Source organism: Polyergus mexicanus, unplaced genomic scaffold (assembly GCF_030449975.1).
Source record: "Polyergus mexicanus isolate NDT 795.1 unplaced genomic scaffold, iyPolMexi1.0 SCAF_17, whole genome shotgun sequence".
Classification (NCBI taxonomy): Eukaryota; Metazoa; Arthropoda; class Insecta; order Hymenoptera; family Formicidae; genus Polyergus; species Polyergus mexicanus.
In genome coordinates this window covers 5,663,025-5,686,478 of record NW_027223337.1, presented here as the reverse complement: position 1 = coordinate 5,686,478, position 23,454 = coordinate 5,663,025, and the positions used below count along the sequence as shown (strand labels likewise).

Here is a 23,454-nt window from a genome sequence, read left to right as displayed (position 1 = left end):
AAGAATAACAATTTTGCATGTTTTAGCATATTTGAAAAATTATTTCATATGCGATTATTTATTTGCATGCCGTTCGTAAAGCTATCAATAAGTATTAAATTTATCCGTCATCGCGAAAAATTAATGCCATTAAAATCATTATAATATCACTTGATTAAACTCATCGACAGACCAAAGATGTCCACACGGTCATCGAATACAAGATACTCGTATAACACATTGGAAAGACAGATGTACATTTATACCGTGGTATTTACGTAAGTGTGATACGCGCGCAACAGAGACAGACACAAACACATCCGATAGCTGTTGACATTCACAGCGATTCACAGTCGATCTTTCAGTCTTGTGTGCATCTTGCAGCATGCGTGCTGCCAAGAGGAACGGAACGCAGTTCTTATCCGCGCGAGGTTTTTCCCTCAAATCGTCATTATATTAGAATATATTATCGGAAACGCGATCGCGATCTTGACCGACTGTCATACATTTTGGATTGCGTATCACGAAGCGTGCCGCGATCCATACAATTCTGCATGACGTGTACATACGCACGTCACGCATCTCGTATCTCTTTCTGTTCCATATTCTTCACGCGACGACGATACCGCTCGAAGCGACGTACTCCAAACAGTCGCAGTGCCGTATCATACATGGTGGATTAATTAAATACAGTCAAACGAGATTCTACATCGTAGGTAAACAAAGATAAACCATTATCATACGACTCTTGAAAAGAAACATTTTTCTATTGCGCAATATGTTACCAATAATCATGACGCCCGTTTACGTATCCGTTATCTGTTTGATTGAAAAGTAAGTCTTTAATCTTTCATAGATATACACTGTATAGATATAAAGAACCGATGTTAATCAAACGTCAATTATTTAAGAAGCCAAGATTAACCATAATTTTTTGGGCAAATATAAAGAAAGTTGATATTTCTAGCCTTGAATTAAATGTTAGAGCTGACTTTTTTTTATCAGCGTTTCTAACATGATATATCGAAAAGAAGTTTTTTAACAAAGTTTGCAATGAAGACTTTATTTAATTTTGATCTCAATTAGTTTTCGTTTAATTCAGATCTACATTCATTAAAGCTTAGAGATATCAAAATTTAGTAATTTAAAAAAAAATATATATATATATATTTCTTATTGTTTTTTAAATTGATGTTATCATTCGAATCTAGAATCTTATTTCGCTGAAATAAAAATGTTTACGTTGAGATAATAAATCAACATAATTAGTGCAATCGAATTTCTATCACGCAAAATATTAACTCTCCTAACACACACACATATATATATTAAACTTATTTTATACGAAGGACAGTTCTTTTTCGTACTCGATCGTAGCAAATGATGATCGTATTGCTCGGACTCATTATAATATTAGCTGCTAATGAACTCGTTTACGATCTAGCCTTCTGATCGAAGAAGGATTACCACGGGAAAACGTGTAATTGGTTCAAATGGATCGGGTAAGAGGAACCTCGATGGGTAATTGTCGCTCCAGAAAGCTTGGTGTTTGCGTGAGCGTAGTTGTACTCGGGACCTTTATTGGTTGGATGCTATTAGCGTACACGGCGTTTGCATCTCCGACTACTAAACATGACACGTTGCAGCAAGTGGTGTTTGTAAGTGACTTGTTTGTAACAATTGTTATCTCATTATCCCGCTCTCGCGCGCAATGTTAATTTAATTTTATAATATTAAATTTAATAAAATTGAGGTTGTGGTAGATATAGAAATATTTAATTAACGAATATTATTTAAGTACCATAAATGTATATGACGAAAATGTATAATATTTATTAATATATATAAAATTAAATCTATAATATATATATATATATATATATATATATATATATATAAAATATCATTTCTACTAAATAGCATTTGAACGAATTTTGTTTAAAAATTTCATACGTAGTCAAATATTCAATAATCGATCAATAATGCAATTATCTTGCAATTTTTTAAATAATTTTTTTCTAATATACAGAAATTCTTGATTTTTTCACAGTTGTTTCGTCACGGCGACAGAACTCCTACAGAGACCTACCCTAAGGATCCTTATATAAATTACTCTTGGCCCAATGGCTGGGGCGCCCTGACCAAGGTTGGAGCGAGATACATGAATACCGTTAAATCGAGACGTATATAATAATAATAGATAATATATATCACAATATGTAACGGATATAAGACGATGCAATCGAGCGCGAGTAAGATATGGTACATAATCAATGTTAAAATTCGCTTTCAGAGAGGAATGCTTCAACTGTATGACGTAGGTCAGTGGATCCGCCAAGAATACGGCACTATAATCGGTAATAAATTCAAAAGCGCAACCACGCTGGTGCGTAGCAGCTACGCGGATCGATGCGTTATGTCGGCGCAGGCATTGCTCGCCAGTTTGTTCGCACCAAGTCCCGAGGATATGTTTTTGCCCGGATTGACATGGACTCCTGTTCCTGTACATTCGATACCACGAAATTTGGACAAGGTATAAACGAAAGGATGGAATTCTTTTTTAATGTGTAAGCTAGAAAACTCGAGATCTTAGACCGAGAAGCTCTCCGCAACATTATCGTAAGTGGTGTTTTTTTTTTTTTTTTTTTTTTTTTATAGTGACTTAAAATTGAGTAACTTAAAAGCCTATATGTTAGCAAAAAATATATTTTTTCTTTTTTTCAATTTGGAAAATAAATATTTTTTCACATAAAAATTTAAATATATTATAAGAATTACTCGTTAAAATATGCAGATCTATAAGGAGGCTTATTTGTCGAGACAATGATATTACAGTTAATAGTGGTGAAGGCATCATGTCCCAGGTTAGAGAGAGCATTAAGACAGGCTTATTTGGACGAGGCGAAAAGATCAGGCGCAAAAATGGCCGAATATTACAGAGAACTGACGGAGCATACTGGTCAGAATATGAGCACGATTACCAATGTCGAGTTTCTTTATAACACTCTCGAGATCGAGGAGCAACATGGTTTGCAACTGCCAGAATGGACGCAAAAATTTTACAATAACGAGATGCGCGAAATAGCCGCTCGTAGTTTGGCGATCTTTACTAGCAGCACTATTCAAAAACGTCTTCTGGGAGGTATCTTTGCACGATTAGTATCGCTCTAGATGCGCTTTTTAAACTGCATCGCAGAATCGTTAGGATATTATATACCGTTACGAAATACCGTAACAATTCTAGTATTGCCGCATATATTTTAATATTTCCAGGTCCGTTGCTAAAGGAGATTTTATCTCATATGGAAGAGACTAGAACCGATTCCAAACCAAAACGATCTTACTTTTATTCCGCCCACGATATAACTATCGTCAACGTGTTGAGAACGATGGGATTCACGAACGAACTTTTTAAACCCGATTACGGAGCAACGCTCATATTCGAGCTACATCTCGCCAATAATAGTGCCGATCAGGAAGTGAAGGTATGGTTATTCGTATCGTTATCGTAAAAATTTATGGTGTAGCCATGAGGATTTTTTGTAAAATCAGAAACTGTTTTGAATACATTACATAAGTTTGAAATTCTCAATAAGAACTTCATTATATTCCATTATTACACGGCAAATTTAAATAATAATTATGTGTGTATAATTGCCAGAAATCATATATGATTAATATAATTAATCAATAATTTGCGATTATAATCACTAAGATTCATACGGGATTCTTGAAATAACTTAAATAACATCATCGCGTACAATTATAAGTACATTGCATACGCAACATAAAATTAAATTATAATTTTTGTTTTATATTTATAAAATTATATTTCTCTAAATTTTTTATTTACAAAAAGAAATGTACGTAATAATTATTATGTAAATAAGTATGTAATTATTATTCTATAAATAAAAAATATAGAAATAAAAGAGATTTTATTTCTATTTTTATTTCTATTTTTTATTTATAAAATAATATGTTACATACTTGTTATTTTATAAATAAGAAATATGATAAGAAAATATATTGAAAAAAAGTATAATAAAAAAGAAATAAAATTTCTTTCTTTTTACAAATAAAAAATTTATGGATCAATAATTTGACAAATGATATAAGGTTAATATTTAGAGATATAATAGATATGTTATGTATGCAATATTTTAATTCTATATATTTTTTTCTTTGTTATCGTAGGCACTATATTTGAATAATACGGAGACAAAAATCCCGCATCCTTTGCAAATTCCTAATTGCACGAGTCCGTGTTTATTGCAGAATCTGAAGCAAGTGTGGCGCGAAGTAATTCCGAATAATTGGGACGCGGAATGTGAAATATAAAATGTTTCGCTAAATGTTTTTCATATTAATTGTTTCGTATACTTTATATATATCAATTTTTCAGTCACCTTTTTATGCGGAAATTCCTGTTACATATATATATATACAATGGGATACAAGACTTAAAATGTTAATATATTTATGGATATATGCAAATAATATATCGTATATATATATATTTTTTTTTTAATTTCGAAATTTAAATGTTTAAGGTAATATATACAAATATAAGAGCAATTATATACTGAATATTTCTCTAAATATTGTATTTTATAATCGTCAGTAAATAATGATATTTAGTATAAGAATTATAATAACTTGTGCATTTATATAATATCACCATTGACTGATAACGATTTATATAATGGATATAAAAGATGCTTGAATAAAAAAGAAATATGAGGAGAGAGATTGCAATAACCACCATGTGTGCATAACAGTAATATAGAAAATTTCGTTGTGCTTACCAACATTAATCTGCTAATGAATGTGTTAATAGCTGAAATACTGAGTACTTCCCTTTTCTACCTGTATATAGAGACGCGTGCTGACGAAGGGCTCATGAATCTGTAAAAGTAAAATATGATATAATATACATATATTAAACATGCATAAGTTTATATGTAATTTGAAAACGTATATGTATGCGCATTAATTTATAAGATGTTTATATATATTCAGTATAAATAGTACAAAAAGTTTTGTACAGAAGGCGCCTCTGACACCTTTATTAGCGTTATCATCAAGACAAAATTATCAAAATGGAATGTGTTGGCTTTTTATACAAGATATCCGATAAATGATAAGAAAATATCTTTGGCGACATATATATTGACATTAATATAAGATAGAAATTTTTATACGCGAGAAATCGTATTCTGTAGAAAAAATTTGAAATCTGAGAAAATAAATTTTTATTATATTATTTGCTACTTTTCAATAAAAAAAATAATATGCCTTTAAAACAATTTTAAATTATTTTTTTGATCATATAAAATACTGTTCGCTCAAATTATTCTTTATTTTTTTCATTCTTATGGATACGCTATTCTCAAATAAATTTTGATTTACTTTTTAGATTTCAATAAGTTTAAGAAAAAAACTTGTTTATCAAAAATATTCATAAATACTATTCTGTTTCTTAGAGAGAATGTAAACATACTGATCAAATGTATAATACGCTGCTGTATAACTTGGTATCCTAGCGAGCCAGTTGTAATTCGAGCAAAGCTTGTTAAGATGAATAAATGGACACGAAATCGTTTAACCGGGATGTGCCTGGTTTGCTTATGCAACGGCTGACACTGGCCATTTTGCATATCATTGCGTAACATCGTATGCGATTATTGCGCGAACTGTTTTGTCTATTATATCTAATAGTGCGTAAGCAATTAGTAATTAAACAGTGCAATGCGCTCAGTGCGATAATAGGAATTGTATCTCTCTGTGATGAATGTGTTTTATTTTCTGATAATTTTAAAGAAATATTTTATCGTCATATGATTTTAATCGAAATACATTTTTTAATTTATTATGAGAAATGATTTAAATGATAAAAATAATAATTTTTCGGCAACTAAATAAAAAATAATTTGAAGTGAGAGTGAAAATAAAAATATTTATTATAATTGTTTTGTTTCTTAATTATATTCTACGCAATGATGTTTCAGTCTGTGAAACACGAAATCTTCTCTCTCTTCTCGGGTGAGTTAGAAAAGAATGTAATTAATTTTAATTATAACTTTTCCCACACACGATATTGCCTCGTTTACTTTACTCTCTGCTATTTCCGCAATATATTTTACTTCTTAAGTCGAAGCGAATCAAGGCAACTGTTATATATGCAATATCATTTATTTAACAAGAAAGATAAGAAGGACAGAAAGCTCAGCTTGTGCTTATCTTTTCTCATGATTCATTACTTGACGATTTAAATGCCGCGGTTTTATCCGCGCAGATTTATCGCTTTACTCACGATTCAATTGAGCGCACTATATAAGGGAAGGTCATAGTTATCGATTGTCTTTTGACATGGCCACACATTGTTAACATTACGCCTCTGTGTCGTTATGTCACTGTCATTCACAACCTTACTATTATAGAGTTACATAACTTACTATTAGTACATAGAAGGAAATCTGGAGTGATTTAAACACACGTATACATTCTATATTCTTTACATATTTTCATTAAAAGAAAAAATTAATCAATTTTTTTTTCTTTACATATCAATCTATTAATTTGCTATTAATTTGTATTTTTTTTTTATTTTTAACAATTTTACTCGTAATATGAAATGTGCTCTGACAATTGTTATAATTAAGAAGATGAACCCTCTGTTCATTAATACAATAGGCGCAGGCGAAAATGGAGGAAAGAGAAGGAGGGATAGAGCATTATTTATTCGGCGCTCTGAAAATATTTTTTCTTGGACATGAGATTATATGTATATTATAAAAGAGAATTGCTGCGAAAGGTGTATTCGATACGCATAAGTAACATATATAAAAAGAACAAACTCAAATCAACACATAATCGAGTATGAGAGGGAATGAAATTCTTTGCTTAATTCTTCTCCTTTGAGAATTTAACAGATTTCGATGCAATTTTCTATAACAGCATCCTAATCCCTCCTAACCTTTTGAGCCTTTATTCAGAGAAAAATTCATTGTACCTTGATATATCTCTGCATACTTCGCCATCCTTCGCTTTGAAGATACACGGCAATAACAATACAAACATTTTCGCGAATGAATCAGGTTATTTTTTTTCCATTCGATTTACCCGTCGACGTATATCGCGCGATTCGTACACCACTTGCCTCCGCGATAGTCTTACCCAGGTTTGAAAAGTAATTCAAATATAACGAAAGCGGCAATTTCGCGTCTAACGCAATAGTGCTTAATTTCAGACATCAGGGCATACACAGATATCGAGTGCCCGAAATGTTACGGAAAACTTTCGTGAAGCTTTTAACGGATGTTTCGCGCGCGCAAAAAAAAAAAAAAAGGCAATAGTAAATGCAATTTGTAAATATTGAGAAATGAAAAAATCTATTGGCACATATATTGTATAATCGCGTTGTCTTATCGCGATTCTACGTGTATAAATCATGTCCGTACAGTATATATATACGTAAAATAAGAAAAAAAATTGATATAAAAGATAATATAGTGATATTAAATACATAATGTTATCTCGTTTTTAACTTATATGTTTCCTTTCCTCGTGCAATTATTTCTGTTTGTTATCTTTCATCTTCACTCCCGATGAAGCGACGAAGCGTTTCCCCATAAAGTATACACATTCAACGTGAAATATTAAAGTTATAGAGATCGCTCGCGATCTCTTGTCAATCGACTTGAATTCGCGCATGCAACTCTCGCGTTCGTCGGCCAATCAACATCGCGGAAAAGCGATTATGCGATTATGCGAGGGTTATCTCGAACTTCGTATTATTAAGATTGATTAAATAAATCTTTAAATTGCAAAAATCAATAACCAAAATATTTTTCAGCTCCATTCTACATTTTTATTATAATTATGCTTTCATTTACTTTTATCTATCCAATGATCTCTACTATGATCTATTTTCTATTCAACAAATTAACCTGTATTTACTTGAGTTATAATTGGATGATTAATTAATATTTATAAGAATGCGGCCTATATATATATAAATAATATAAAAATCCGGTTCCATTATACCGTCTTGTTCATTCATTCACGCCTTGACAATTGTCAGTTGTCAGTCGGTCACAGAGAGAGAGAGAGAGAGAGAGAGAGTGAGACCGCATCACTTCGCGTCTGTGCACGAGGTATACGAGGAAGGAGGAAGGAGCGAAGAAGGAAGGAGGAAGGAGTGCCTGCCAGCCTGCCTCAGAGATCCAGTATATCGGTTCCATTTATCAGTGCGATCCGCCTCGCGTTCGTTCTCTTTTCCAGTTTATTACCTCGAACTGCTTCACGCAACGCAACGCAACATAACGTATCGGTTTGCGTCATCATCGACGATTGTGTCAAGCGCTCCTCTGCCACCCCTACTACCATCATCACCACGTCCTCCGGAAGTCCGCGTTGTACGCGATCTTCCGCGGTCGATGTGCATACGTCACGTCGGCAGCGGATCGTCTAGCCGTCGTCTTGACTAAGCGCTGCACTTTCCCATTAGTCCGCATTGGTCTTCTATCGCGCTCTAGCAAACGCGCCCGTACAACCTTGACTGGCGGATCTGAACAAAGGTTGGTGCTCTCTCGGCCACGGCCTTCCACAGTCTTGTCCGTGCGCTCATCATCATCACAGTTTTTGCGTTTTCGCACTTCGCTCTTCATTGTACGCGTTAAATATTTTGTTTCGAATCTCGGAAAACCGAGTCTTGAAAGGTATAGTAGATGGAAGGAGGTGCTATGTCGGAAAAGAAGGTGGTACCGAGAACTTGTGTGTGGTCGAGGGTTGAATTTTTTTTTTCCAGGGATAAAATCTAAAGTGGAATACTTTGATTTATGATTTATGTGATCTCTTTAATCTTTCTAGATCAAATTATTCCACTTTGGAATAACTGACTTTGAATTATCTATAGTACTAATTTTATCACAGTATTTTAAATAAAGGAAATATATTTTACAATGCTATTTACAAGGTGTTAATTAAACTGTTATTGTACACAATGTTACTATTAAGCAATAAAAAAATATTTTGATTGTTGCAGATCGCCAACATGTTTAGCTGGTTAAATCGTGAAGAGAATAACAAGCAAGATCTCTTTGAAAATGTCACCGAAGGTCTCAAGAGGACATACAAATCCAAATTATTACCATTGGAGCAATATTACCAATTCCATGACTTTCATTCACCACAGTTGGATGATCCAGATTTTGATGCAAAACCCATGATTCTCTTAGTTGGGCAATATTCAACTGGCAAAACTACATTTATTAAATATTTATTGGAGAGAGAGTTTCCTGGTATTAGGATTGGACCAGAGCCTACTACAGATCGATTTATAGCAGTCATGTATGACGAGAAGGAGGGTGTTATTCCTGGAAATGCCTTAGTTGTAGATCCAAACAAACAATTTAGACCACTTTCAAAATTCGGCAATGCATTCTTGAATAGATTTCAATGTTCAACTGTAGCTTCACCTGTTTTAAAAGGCATATCCATAGTGGACACACCTGGTATATTATCTGGTGAAAAACAACGAGTAGGTATTTCTTTTATATAGCTAGTTTTTGATAGCTTACTTGATAAAAGATATATAATATTTGATAAATATGCTAAGAAGAAGTCTAAATATAAAATATTCTTCTTTAAGGTTGACAGAGGATACGACTTTACTGGTGTTTTAGAATGGTTTGCTGAACGTGTAGATAGAATTATATTATTGTTTGATGCTCATAAACTTGATATATCAGATGAGTTTCGTAGATCTATTGAGGCTTTACGTGGACATGATGATAAGATTAGAATTGTTCTTAACAAAGCTGATATGATAGATCATCAACAACTCATGAGGGTGTATGGTGCATTAATGTGGTCTTTGGGAAAAGTTCTACAGACTCCAGAAGTAGCTAGAGTTTATATAGGCTCATTTTGGGATCAGCCATTAAGATATGATGTTAATAGAAGGTAAATCGTTTTGTATGTCTTTTCTTTCTATATTAATTTATTATATATTATATTTGTAAGTCTCTCTCATATGCAGGAATCTCCTTTTAGGTTATTTGAAGATGAAGAACAAGATCTGTTCAAAGACATGCAATCGCTTCCAAAAAATGCTGCATTACGAAAACTTAATGATTTAATCAAACGAGCACGCTTGGCAACGGTATATAAAGCAAAGAATTTAGATTAAAAGATTCATCAATAGTTACATATTTTGAACTGAGTATAGCAAATTTGAAACAAATCTGTAATTCTTGTTATTAATTTACAGGTGCATGCATATATAATAAGCGCCTTACGAAAAGATATGCCGAGCGTGTTTGGCAAAGATGCCAAGAAAAAAGAACTGATAAAAAATTTGGGTCAAATTTATGATCAAATACAAAGAGAACACCATATTTCACCTGGTGATTTTCCAGATCTAAAGAAAATGCAAGAGTGTTTAGCACATCACGATTTTAGCAAATTTAATCCTATTAAACTTAAGTTATTAGAAGTGGTAGAAAAAATGCTCGCTGAAGACATTGCAAAGCTTATGGCTATGATACCGCATGAAGAAGTCACCACAGTTTCGGAACCACTTATTAAAGGTATGATTTTTCAATGCATATTTAAAATTTTTTATCTTGAATAAAATCTACTTTAAAATAAATTTTTTAATGTTAAAGAAAGACAGGGAGATCCATGTAATAATCTCACCAAATTTTTGCTAAAAAATGAATAAATATAGTTTATTAAGGAGTTGATATAAAGAAAATATGTAGCGATTGCTTTGACTTATTGAAAAATGTTCATATTTTATTTATTTAATTTTAGGAGGTGCATTTGAGGGTGTAGAAGATCAAGTTAGTCCATTTGGATACAAAAGAGGAGAAGGAATTGATGCAGGAGCAGGTGAACCAGAATGGATTGTCAATAAAGAAAGATATAAATATGATAGCATCTTTGAATCACTTGGACCACAAGATGGAAAGATTACGGGAGCAGGTAAAACTAATTAAATTTTTACAAACATATTTACTCTTCTTAAAAATAATATATCTTAATTTTTGCACAATTCTTTCTATTACTGTAGCGGCTAAATCAGAAATGGTTAAGTCCAAATTGCCAAACAGCGTACTTGGAAAGATCTGGAAACTCTCAGACATTAATAAAGATGGATTCTTAGATTCTGATGAATTTGCCTTAGCTATGCATCTAATTAATGTAAAACTCGAAGGTTATGATCTCCCGGCCGAGCTGCCAGAACATCTAATACCACCATCAAAACGCGATACATAATATATTCTTCTGCTGTAATTTATTAAATTTTACAAATGGCATACGCGCATGCGGTTTTTTGAAGGCACAAGAAACCACAGATATTAAAACGATTTGTCAAACGTGCACTAATTGATGTCATTGGGGTTCACAGGTTTGAGAACTATAAAATTATACTTTTACCAGCTGTATCATATTATGTGTATACTATATTATTCTGATAATATATCAAGGCCGGGGAACATATACAGCTTGCAATTTTTAGAGAAATACTGTGCAAGATTGAATACACTGCAAAAATATATATACGGTATCTTTCAAATAATATTTTTCCGAAATATATATAAGTGGAGAAAAACTATATACATAGTATGCCATGCTTATTGGCATATTAGTATATAAACAACTTAGAATATTTTTTTTTATTTAAGATATTAAGTTGAATCAAAACTTTGACCTTGGAATCGTATTTGTGCTTTATAACTTTGTAATTACATGTCCTGAATTAGAGAACGTCACTCGATCAATGAATAAGAGATTGCATTTGGTTATACTAAAACAAATAGCTTTTTTCTTTTTTTTTAAATAATAATATACAGGATATTTCTGACAGATCTGATCTAACTTTAGAGAAATATCATTTTGCAGATAAAATAAAGTTAAATTTAATGTCTGAAAGTCATTCATTTGGATGAAATGTATACAAACAAATACTTATTTTCTATTTAGTTAGAATTAATAGAAAATGTTTCTAAAATTGGGTCAAATATTTTAGAATATCTTGTATATAAAAAGAAAGTAAACAATGGACATTTATAAGAAGATAAAAGACTGGATAAAAAATGTAGACTTTGCATATTCTAAGAAAAAGAATAAATTTTTGAACTCTGACAAAAATTATTCTTAACAATGAAAGAAGTTTATCTTATTCCATATATCAATCAAAAAATCACAAGAATGAATTCTTTAAATTCTAAATAGAGAGAAAGAAATAGAATTCTTAACCAAGCTGACCAAAAGAACATATTTAAAACTTAAAATTTTAGTGAAAAAATACACAATTTTGTTCACTCTATATTATGTATAATAAGAAGTGATACATACAAGACAAATTATTTTAAGTTATAATTTTTGAATTTATTTAATAATTTTACATTGCAGTTAATATCTGTTGCTCATATTGTGCTATTTTACCAGACTTATTTAGATTATTAGATTTGTCTCTTCTCTGCAACATTGACCAAAGAATACGACGTTAGAAATAAAAGTATATCATACATGTGGGTAATATGAAGAAATTTCTAAATATAACTTATATATTATTATTGGCACAAATTATGCCATTTATAAAAATTTTGATATTCAAACACTTTTTTCTTTTTTCTATTTTATTAATTATGAAAAAAGCTAGGAGAATTTTAATATTGTGTATATTTGTTATTCTTTAATTATGCGCACTGTAAAAACGGCTGCAATATTACTTTGTTGAATTCTCGATTGCATTTTTCTATTAGCACTGCCTTCGCATGCTGCGAGTTTATGTGATATCAGAAAATACTTTCATATTATAAAAAACTGTTTGTACTATTCGAACAAATATTTACTTCAAATTTATATTAAAAAATAATGTAAAATAAAAATAATCAAAAAGCAGGGCTATTTTCGGAATAAATAATATATATATATGAAATTTAAGTAAAGTTTACTTGCCAACAATTTAGAAGAATGCATATCTATTCTACGTTACATGTAGAATGTGGCTGCGGAATTTTAATTCAGTCCATTTTTGCATTTATACAAATATATTTGTTTAATCCGTATTTAGTTTTTCTGTATTTTTTATTATGTATTTTTATCACTGTTGGCAACAAAATAAAAATTTTCTGTTTAACAAATATCCTTTTAGTACTAATTATCGAGAAAAAGAGGAGAAGTTAAGAAAAAGCACAGCACATACATTTAGATATCTTTAATATACGATATATATATTTTAGTTCTTTATACATATTTATATAAACCATGAAATTACAAATAGTTTTTAAATATCTATATATGTGTAAAATGTAAAATATTTTATATAAAATATTCGGATATATATATATATATATATATATTTCATTTTTAAATATACAGCAATAAATATGGTACGCACGGATTCGTCACAGTACACACAGCATCTTTTATAGAATGTATTTATCTCTCTTTATAGTTACTTATCTATCTATATCTATATATATATATATATATATATATATATATATATATATATATATATATATATATATATATATATATAGATATACATATAATAGTTATATACTCGTGAAGACACTATTTTTAGAGGGAATGCATCAAAGACTTCATTGAATTGAATGTTAATGCGTTTACAAAGAGCCGCAGAAACTTATTTTTTATTAAGAGATGTTAGAATACCAGAAATATTTAAAAAAAGAGAAATTTGATTTACTTCATATTTAGAAATGAAATGTATCATATCTATTTTTTTATTATACAGATTGAAACAAAACTTAACAAATAAAATTTTGAAAAATTTTGTTGGTATTAAATCTTTAATCTGTTTTTTAAACGAGATTTTTTAGGATTTATAAGTCATATTTTGTTTAGTAAAAAATATTTTTACAAGTTTCAATATATATTAGAAATAATATTTATTTATTAATTATTATATACATTATTTGTATATGTTTCTAAAGAAAATTTGCAAAATGTGTGTATCTGAAAATTGTTCCACATATAAAAATATGTAAAAATATCACAATACAATTTACATTTGATCTAATTCCTATTTTGTTTCTTTTAAGAAAATGCAATATGAGTTTTTTACGACAAGCACCAGTTGTGACAGTGGAGCACTGCGTACATCATAAACATACAAAATTTGTTAATTTCAGTTTAGGCATTCTTTATTATAATTCGTCGTGTTTTATGCGGACATTAATAATCTCTAAAATTTCATCCCTGATAGCCTCGGCCGTCGTTGCAGTAATTCTGATATCATCTATATTATATCTATTCTTTTTCTTCTGCTTCGGTTTATATAATATTAGCGTCGGGAAAATTTTTATATGCACACATTCGTGCATGTAAAAGTTACAATTAATTCTTCCAAATTTCACTTTCTCTAATAACTAAAATTAAAACAACAGATTATATAATCTTCTCTCTCTCTCTCTTTCTCTGTCATCAAATGAATTATAGAAAGCTAAACTGTGATCGTGTTTAGAATAGAATGACATTTACCTGAGCAGCAATTGCAAATTCGGGTTCCATCTTTTGACAGTGCCAACATTGTGGCAAATAAAAATCGATGATCCATATATACTTACTATTCAACGCTTTTTGGTAATTAGAAGAATTTAAATCATGGACTTTCTTTGGAAAGAAATTTGTTATCCATGTTAATATGGATAATGAATCCCGTTGCCCATTGTACAATCTATATGTAAAATATGTAAAATAAAAATAATGTAACATTATCTTTAATTTTATGTATTAAAAGACTTATCGTATATAAATACACACACGATTAAATTGTGAATTATAATTACTTACGCGATTGTACTTAAACCTTCGCTTCCTAATGGATACATCCTAATGTTGGGATAAGAACGTATTCCTTGCGACGCGCATAAAGAAGATTCAGCCACACAGTCTACACTGGCCACATTTACAAACGACAAACTGCTTATTGATTTTGCAACAGCTATCCATTCAGATGCTAATCTTTGACATGGTGCACACCATGGTGCAAAATAATCAACAATCCACATAACTTTACTTTTCTTTTTTGCCAGTTTACGGTGGAAGTTTTCCGATGTTAATTCTATAACTATATTAAATAATAAAAACATAGGATGAAAAAATGAGAGGCAATATTTGTATTGTATATATTATTTCTTACTTGATGGATTTCTTTTTTCATTAATGAATTGAATAATATTCGTAGCTGTTTTTTGTAATGTAAATTGATATGTACTGCTGCCATTTACGAGCATTGCAGTAGGATAATGCTGTATATTGTGATGATGGCATAGTATAGTATGAACAGTGCAATCAATAGTACCAAAATGAACAACTGATGCATCAAATTCTAATGATGCTCTGCGAAGTTCCGATAGAAACCGTATACAAGGTGGACACCATGGTGAATACCAATCTAAGAACCACGCTTCATTTTCTGTAACATTTTCCCTACAATTAATATTGCAAAATCTTGCTAAAATGTAGCGCGCGTTTTTAGGTACCTTTGTCTCCTTGTAATATCGATAATACTTTTTCTGCAGAGAGCGCCCAAACGTTTGTAGTTTTCACACTAATCTGTACAAATTTGATGATATCATTGTTAGTAGCTTTCCCATGATTCAATTCAAATGCTCCACTAGGCTTAAGTATGCCCCAAACTGGATAACGATTGATGCCTAATTTATTACAAATCTGCTGATTTCTACCACAATTCATTTTACCTAAAGATATATTGCATATTATGTAAAAATATTCTACAGTAAGTCCATTTCTAGAAATCCATATACGCAAACTTTTACCTAAATTAACACCATTGATTGAAAATTTTTTCATTTGCAGATTTAAATCTTTCAGATTTGCCGAATCACCAACATAAAAACATATAAGCCAAGCAGTATTAAACTCTGTTCTCTTAATAATCTGCAAATTATATTAGATATATTCGATTAACACAAAATTTGAAAATACAGAGAAATTGTGTATCTATTATAGAAGAGCTAACAGAATAATATTTTACTCACATCAAAATCTTTATCGGTCAACTCTTGTGGACTTGGCAATTGTTCCAAGAGTTTTTCTATTAATGTATTTATATCAGATATACTATTAAAGAATATAGGTTCCCAAGGAGATGCATCATGCATCGGCAGATAGACTGCATGTGTGTTGAAAGATATCTTCTCACGATACCTGCCATTCTCGCATATAAAGATTCTTACATCAACTAGCTTATCCTAGAAAAACCACACATTATGTTGTTTAAAATATTAATATAAAATAAATACAATATTCTGGTAAAAATATATTTCAGTGAAAATAAATGTTCATATGAATAATGTGATATTTACAAATGTGGCTGCTACTATAAGCCTTTCATCAGAAGTGAAACAATTCTGCTGATCACCGCATATAAAAATTAGCATGGGTCTTTGAGTAACGATGTTGCCATGTAAAAATAATTCCCATTGCGATTCACTTATTTCAGGTATGTGGATATTTAGTCTATCTAATGCAAATCGCATAATGACTTCCTCTGATTTTTCTTCTGTATAATGTACTCCATGCTGTGAATTCTTTGAGACAAAGATGAGTTAGTATTTCGTCTTACTGACAGAAACAGTCCATATATGTGGAGGAAAAAATATCTAAAATTATGTAGAATCTATTTCCTAAGAAGAAATAATATATAGATAAATTAGATATCCTCTCTTTTTCTATCTTTATATACATATACCTTTTTAAAATAAATCAATGTAGGATAGGCACGAATTCCCACTCTATGGCATAATGGCCTGTCATATTCACAGTTCACTGTTGCAATATTCATAATACCATCGAGTAACTTAGCTATTTTCTTCCATGTTGGTGCTAAATGATGACAATGACTGCACATCGGAGAATAGAAATTCACAAACCAACTTGATTCAGAATTCATAACATTTTCAACTAAAAAGAAAATTTATATGTATATAAAACATAAATATTAATATTCAATTTGTTTTAATTCTTAATATTTGTAGGTTTGTTTATATATCGACTTAATAATTATAAATGTAGTGACCATAATAACTCTTAATAAGGAGCAGAAAAAATTATGTACTCACAATAATCATTTTCTTCTAAATTAATAACATATTGATCATCTTCATACATAAAACTGTTTTGATAGTAACTCCATGAATGATAGGTTTGCTTTTTATTAGAATTATTAAGACCATCTTCTCCATAAAGATCATATTTTTTTCTTAAATCATTATCTTTCAATACCTCGTAAGCTGTTGTTAATCGAATAAACTTGTCATGAGCATTTGGATCATCCTGAAATGTTAGAATATTGTTAACAGTATTTTAGACAATGATAATTTATTATATTATTTATATAATAATAATTAATATACATTATTTTTATCAGGATGATGAATGATAGCCAACTTCTTAAAAGCCCTTCGAATTTCATCCTGGCCAGCTGTTTTATTTATACCAAGGATTTCATAATAATCTTCTCCTCGTATTAAAGTAATAATAACAAAGAAAGTAAGAATAACTTGGTACCTGTAATAGAGGAGAGATTTTAAAATATACATTTAGATATAAATATAATATATACATATAATTATATATATAATTAAATATATATTTCATAATATAAAACAAAATTCTATTCCAAAATATTGTATTTTATAATTAAATTAACAATATTTAATTCACAAAATAATGAAATTTTGTATAAGAACTATAGTATCAATAATTTATTGAAAATCAAACTTTTTCTAGAAAACTAAGTATATAATATATAATATATATAATGTGTACTTACATTTTTACAAAGTTTTCTGTTGCAACTAAAATTAAATTGTTGCTTCCGACAATGTGATTTAATACTTTGCTATCAAGTCAAAATAGTCAATTATATTTCACCACGTATTCTTATAACCACCCACGCTTTAACTTTATGACGATATTACACACACATTTTACCGTATTTGGATCAAACAAACAATCCTAACCTGTTCAATTTCCGTTGGCAGAAAGAAAGAGAACATTTATAGATCTTTCATAAATATAATCAAATACTTCTAATATTTTATAAATATATTAAAATTAGACTCAAACATAAACTTTTTTCCAATTATAATATTTGTTTCTTATTGTACTCCGTTCTTCAAAATTATTTAAAAATTATATTTTATATATTTTTTATGTTTCTTTAATTTAAGAGTTTTATTTCTGATAATTCCATTTACATATAATTATATTGTGTTACAAATAGTATAATTTATTCTCTTTTTATGTATACAGACATGCAATTGGATTTGTTTATATTAAGATGTTTAGAAAAAAGTATTTGAAAATGCTACATTTTCGCGGGATATGTCACGTGATATCATTCGGACTTGTTGGCTCTTTGGGTATGTTTCCAATGGCCACTTCAGTAGAGAAAGCATTCCGTCTCCGTTATTGTCTTGTCAACGCTCGACGTTGATTTGTTGGTTCTAAATGTAAAAGCCAATCACATTCGATTACTACTGAGCGGTTTTCTCGCGGCCAATGGCTGCGTTCAGCAGAAAAAGCAGTTTTGCAACTGTGTAAAATTCTTTAATATGATTGGTTTATACATTTAGATCCGGCGGGAACTAAGGACAACAACCAATCATATTAAAGAATTTTATAATAGTTGCAAAGCTGCTTTTTCTACTGAACGCACCTAAAAAAAAAAAAAGCAAAATATACATATTTTCTTTAAAAGAAATTAATCCATTCTTATTTATAATTTGTATAGAAATTTCAAACTCTCAATAGATACGCTTTAACATAACATCAAAACTTATTTATGGAAAGATATAATAGTAGCAAATAGAGAAGATTCTCTTGATAATATATAGTTCAATCTTCGAGAAGAAGACCCCAATTTACATCAAAACAAAATATTACAATCATTAACCAATTAACGCGGTTAAATATAACTATCTCAAACTAGTATTGAAATTAGTCTACATTTCCGCAGTATTTTCGTCGCTAAACAAGTTGTCCGATTTTTATACCGCATGCATAATTAACATTTTGAGCCAAATACGTTGTTATTTGAAATTTCGGGTATATGACAACGGCCAATCAAACGAACGCATTAGGGACGCGCACAGGAGGAAATTTTGCCATTGGTCGTTGACGAAATACGCGCGCAAGAAGGCCAAGCTGTACCAAGCCTATCGAGTCATTTCAAGTTAAATCTGTTAAATTAGTGCTAAATAATATCAGTTGAAAGTACAAACTCAGTTATATTTTAAATATTTGATGTGCATTTGTGCATGAATAGATTCAGTCACAAGAAACGTAAAGATTAGGAGATTAAATGTCCCCGAGGCGAACTCGTGCAAATACAGGTGAGACAAAAATATATATATTTTGATGATCTTCGACAGGATCTTGAAAATACAAGGTTATAACTTTTCTCATATTTATAATTGTTTCCATGTTTGCGTATATTTTGTGTGTTTTAAAAATTCACGATTTTGACATTCTTTGTTCCGATTTGTTATTGAAATGACTAGTGATTATATCAATCTTAAAGCTTCATGTTTTCTCGCAAGTTTTTGTCGTCCTGAAAAGAATTTTAAGATAATCCGTTATTTTGCAGTAATAGTGGAACAATCTTCTGTCTCCACCAGATCTAAGACGCAGAAAATAAATGATACAAACAAAGATGCGGCAGAATTTATACAGCGAACTAGACAATCGCAGAGAAGAGAAAAGTCTTTGGACATCAAGAATAGTTTGGAAGCCACTGCCAGAAAAGAATCGTCTGATGCAGCGGTAATGTTGAAAAACTCTGTAAAAAAGAAATCTCGCCGGAGATTAAACTTAACGCAAAAAACAGAAGCTGAGGATAAATTCACAATGCAAAGTCCAAGCATGGATACCAATGAATCAATCAAAATATTAAGAGATAGACATAACAAAATATCGATGACAGAACACATTAAACACGATCATTCTCAGTCAAGCACTTTAAAAGATTTAGATTTATATAAAACGTTTAACAAAAAATTACAACAAAAAATTGTTGCCACAGGTGTAAAAAATTTATCTATTATTGTCACACCCAAAAGTACACCACCTAAGCTTAGTCTTACTCCTCACAGATCTAAGAAAACACCCAAAAAATCGCCAATTTCTTTAGGCTCTCCAAAGACGCATTCAATAACTGTTCCAAGGTTATTTAAAAGTCCAAGAAAATTGTCTCTTTTTACCACATCTGAAGAGAATTTAAATAAATCAGATAATAAATCTCACGATGAGAAGTTGGAAAAAACTATGAAAGATAATGTAAGCAATTATTCTATATCCCACAAGAGTCCGTTAACACTACCAATAATAAAAAGAAAACACAAGAAGTCTGATAATTTAAAGACAATTGTACGTAAATTCTCAAAATCTCCGAAAATAGTATTGAAATCTCCAAAATCAAAGAAATCAAAATCGCGTAAAATAAAGTTATTATCTCCATCTCAAAAAGTTAAGAAAAATTCATTAAAAATATCTCCTACTAACATTACTTCTGATACGACATTGGATCTTGATACTGCAAAATCAAAAAGTAGCACAAAAAAATCTTTGCCTAAAGAAAAAAATTTATCAAGAATTAAACATAGATTAATGAAGGGACTGACAGCTTCACAAAAAAAAGATGTGCTAGCAGAACCAATAGTGTTATTGGAGAGACTATCGTCCGAAAAAATACAGAATATGCTAACACCTGCTAATAAAATTCGATCAGATACTTCAATCACAATAAGATCTCCATTAATCAATTTAGAAAACAATTTCAAAGTATTTACAACTTCTAGATCAGGTATGTCTGTTAATCGAAATTCCAATATTAAATTAAAGAATGGAAATGTAGAGAAACTCATTAATAGAGTATCACCAAGAATTAAACATTATACACCGATACAAGAAAAAGATAGATTATCAATACCTTTAACATCCACTCCACAAGAGGAGAATATATCATTAATAGATATGAATTTGACATCCAATACGTCCATTATACCTATAGATAATATATCTACTAACATTAGATCAAGACATGAAAATCAATCCAATATATACAATGTAATGCATAAAAACACAGCCATTGAAAATATATCTAAATCTTTATTTGATAATGATATCAGTGATACTAGTCAATTTCACATTTCAAATGTCACGAAACGAGACACTACTTATGATAAGGATGGTTTGATAACACCACAAAAGGAGCAAGAAAATAAAAAGCATGATACTTATGAATTGGAACAACCGCAAACTATAAGTTTACGGCAGATGATCAAAAAACGTACTTCAATAGATGCAAATTTAAGCTCCAGAGAAAATTTTAAGAGAGCTAAAGTACATTTTGCAGATGGAAAATTTGACACAAGCAGTGCATGTAATTTAGTTAATAAATCAATTGGATTGCAATCCAACATATCACACAATGTTAATACGCAAAAGAATAATATAAATTCAACCCAGAAATCGAGAAAGGTTGAAACTCCAAATTTTAGTCGAAATTTGTTAGTTTCTTCTTTCAAGGTGAGATCAAGTCCAAGAACAAATATAGTTACACCGAAAGCTGAACGAAATGGAATTCAAACACCAAAAACTTTTACATTAATAGAAAAAAAATTAGGTAAAAAAAATTAAAAATTGCTTGTATATTATATTTATTTTAGTTTTGATAATATATATATTTATTTACAGAGAAGAAATCGTCGACGAAAAAAGTACCAAATTTTGGAAAAATACACGAACAAATGTTTGCTAAATCAGAATCGGTAGTGGATGCAAAGAAACGTTTAGAAACCAGGCACTTGGCATTCAGTAATTTAATAATATTTATTATTCTTCAAATATCGACGAAATTATTATATATTTTTTTTCACTTTGCATAAATTACTTGTAGCTGGGAAGAAAGTTCTTCCAAAAATAAATGTAGAGAAGGAAAAGAAAAGACCATTGCCAACTGACACAAAAGATGGTACTCACAATAGATTTGGTTTCAAGCTAAGAAAAAACGAAGCTACACATGTCATATTGACAAAGCAAACTACTTTTTCAAGGTATTTCAAACTTATTTCAAGAAAAAAATTACATAATTATTCATGAATAGCTTATTCGCAAAACAATATGCATATAAATTATAAATTAATCATTTCGTATTTTATTCAAATAATTAATTTTATTAATTGCTAAAATTGTATAAAAGGACTTAAATCTTATTTTATAAATACTAAATTAAATCTCATCTAGATCTCTTTATAAAAAACTTTAAAATAATTTAATCTAAAAATTTATATGATATAAATATTTGCAGGCAGAAGCAGCAACAAGAAACGCGGATGACACTGAAGGGTGTACGAACGAATCGACGCTTTGAATTACAAATGACAGCTCGTAATCTAAACCCATGAAGATCTCTGTTTTTGTGATATCTTGTAACTTGAGCTTTTGATAATGTATTTTATTGCACAAGTTATCGAGGTATGAAAACATTTTTGCTAATATGTATTACTATAATCATATATGTATTACCATAACCTTGGAAACTTTGAGAGTTTTACAAGATATACTTTGCATATTTTATCCCACATTCATTTAGATACAAATATCAAGAAATATGTATATCATGCTGTCCTTTAATTTTTATTTTAATGGAAAAATTACAATCAGATTTTTGTTACATATAGAATTGATGAATTACCATGTCAATTCGCAAATAAAAATAAAATTAATGTTGATAATGATTTTAAAATCTTTAAGTTATAAATATTATTGCTTTATATAGGGATAACAAATGATTTGATAGTTTATAAAATATAAAATAACTCTCTAATGTAATTCTCTAATATCTAATGTAATTTGTAAGATAAATGTTCCATAATAATATTTTTCAGAATTGTCATAAAACTATTGATTGAGATTTCATTAAGTCAATTCAAAACTGATTTGGTGAACTTTCATAATCCATATTTTAAAAAAATTCAACTTATCTCGATATAATTAAGTTACTAATAGTATTGTTAAATAAACTTGGATGATTATACTAATTTATAAATTTCTTATTAATTTCTCGGCTCTTGTATAAATTTTCTAACAGCGAAACTCGCAATCTTTTAAAATATATATAACTCTATTGGAAAATTTTGTTTATCATGTATGCACAAGATACACTCAATGTTTGTCAACATTGTCGATAAGTTGCAGTTTTTTCATTAATCTTAAATATTTTTGACTAAAGGTGTATGTATCTGAAAAGAAAGATTATTTCAACATAAACTAAGGGACAATCACTTTGTTTATTCTCTGATAACGAGGAATGGAATAGGATTCATAAAGAAATCAATCTTTACTTTATAATACAAAGAAATTAATAAATCTCGTGCGAAGATACGCGACGCAAAAGAG

At 29.9% G+C, this 23,454-nt stretch overlaps 4 protein-coding genes and 1 long non-coding RNA gene across 12 annotated transcripts in view; 3 read left to right on the top strand and 2 right to left on the bottom strand.

The window, feature by feature from the left end:
• Positions 1-8,543, bottom strand: part of LOC138940688 (uncharacterized) — a 125,109-nt gene extending 116,566 nt beyond the window's left edge. Inside the window, exons 1-2 of the long non-coding RNA XR_011448031.1 lie at positions 8,274-8,543; positions 4,788-4,887 (exon numbers count right to left, since the gene is read on the bottom strand). This is a non-coding gene — a long non-coding RNA (uncharacterized lncRNA). The remainder of the gene's footprint in view (positions 1-4,787; positions 4,888-8,273) is intronic.
• Positions 239-5,214, top strand: LOC138940685 (lysosomal acid phosphatase-like). 4 transcript variants are annotated; one of them, XM_070309803.1, is made up of 7 exons: positions 239-691; positions 1,424-1,637; positions 2,030-2,125; positions 2,273-2,512; positions 2,815-3,121; positions 3,253-3,464; positions 4,177-5,214. In XM_070309803.1, the coding sequence occupies exons 2-7, from the start codon at positions 1,473-1,475 to the stop codon at positions 4,318-4,320; spliced, it is 1,164 nt and encodes a 387-aa protein (XP_070165904.1). In that variant the 5' UTR covers positions 239-691; positions 1,424-1,472; the 3' UTR covers positions 4,321-5,214. The 4 variants fall into 4 exon arrangements, with proteins under 4 accessions (XP_070165904.1, XP_070165902.1, XP_070165903.1 ...); XM_070309801.1 differs by having other exon boundaries at positions 239-695; XM_070309802.1 differs by having other exon boundaries at positions 239-813.
• Past1 (putative achaete scute target 1) lies at positions 8,177-11,306 on the top strand. 3 transcript variants are annotated; one of them, XM_070309796.1, is made up of 7 exons: positions 8,177-8,561; positions 9,029-9,523; positions 9,635-9,948; positions 10,039-10,147; positions 10,256-10,574; positions 10,801-10,971; positions 11,060-11,306. In XM_070309796.1, the coding sequence occupies exons 2-7, from the start codon at positions 9,038-9,040 to the stop codon at positions 11,263-11,265; spliced, it is 1,605 nt and encodes a 534-aa protein (XP_070165897.1). In that variant the 5' UTR covers positions 8,177-8,561; positions 9,029-9,037; the 3' UTR covers positions 11,266-11,306. The 3 variants fall into 3 exon arrangements, with proteins under 3 accessions (XP_070165897.1, XP_070165898.1, XP_070165900.1); XM_070309797.1 differs by lacking the exon at positions 8,177-8,561 and adding an exon at positions 8,584-8,702; XM_070309799.1 differs by lacking the exon at positions 8,177-8,561 and having other exon boundaries at positions 9,018-9,523.
• A 2,544-nt stretch (positions 11,307-13,850) lies between these two features.
• Positions 13,851-17,999, bottom strand: LOC138940500 (dnaJ homolog subfamily C member 10-like). Its single transcript, XM_070309464.1, has 12 exons — positions 17,825-17,999; positions 17,406-17,559; positions 17,112-17,325; positions 16,742-16,953; positions 16,356-16,580; positions 16,029-16,241; positions 15,807-15,927; positions 15,510-15,728; positions 15,167-15,442; positions 14,818-15,094; positions 14,506-14,701; positions 13,851-14,393 (listed from the first exon to the last, which is right to left on the bottom strand). Coding segments are annotated over exons 1-12 (2,331 nt in total). The 5' UTR covers positions 17,827-17,999; the 3' UTR covers positions 13,851-14,171.
• A 1,185-nt stretch (positions 18,000-19,184) lies between these two features.
• Positions 19,185-23,380, top strand: LOC138940488 (micronuclear linker histone polyprotein-like). Of its 3 annotated transcripts, XR_011448006.1 has the most exons (6): positions 19,185-19,388; positions 19,643-21,679; positions 21,751-21,870; positions 21,953-22,109; positions 22,364-22,530; positions 23,288-23,380. XR_011448006.1 is itself a non-coding variant. In XM_070309429.1 (5 exons), exons 1-5 carry the CDS (start codon positions 19,358-19,360, stop codon positions 22,458-22,460), a joined length of 2,442 nt encoding a protein of 813 aa, XP_070165530.1. In that variant the 5' UTR covers positions 19,185-19,357; the 3' UTR covers positions 22,461-22,831. The 3 variants fall into 3 exon arrangements, 2 of the variants coding, with proteins under 2 accessions (XP_070165530.1, XP_070165531.1); XM_070309429.1 differs by lacking the exon at positions 23,288-23,380 and having other exon boundaries at positions 22,364-22,831; XM_070309430.1 differs by lacking the exons at positions 19,185-19,388; positions 23,288-23,380 and having other exon boundaries at positions 19,707-19,818; positions 20,148-21,679; positions 22,364-22,831.
• Positions 23,381-23,454: the final 74 nt, after the last annotated feature.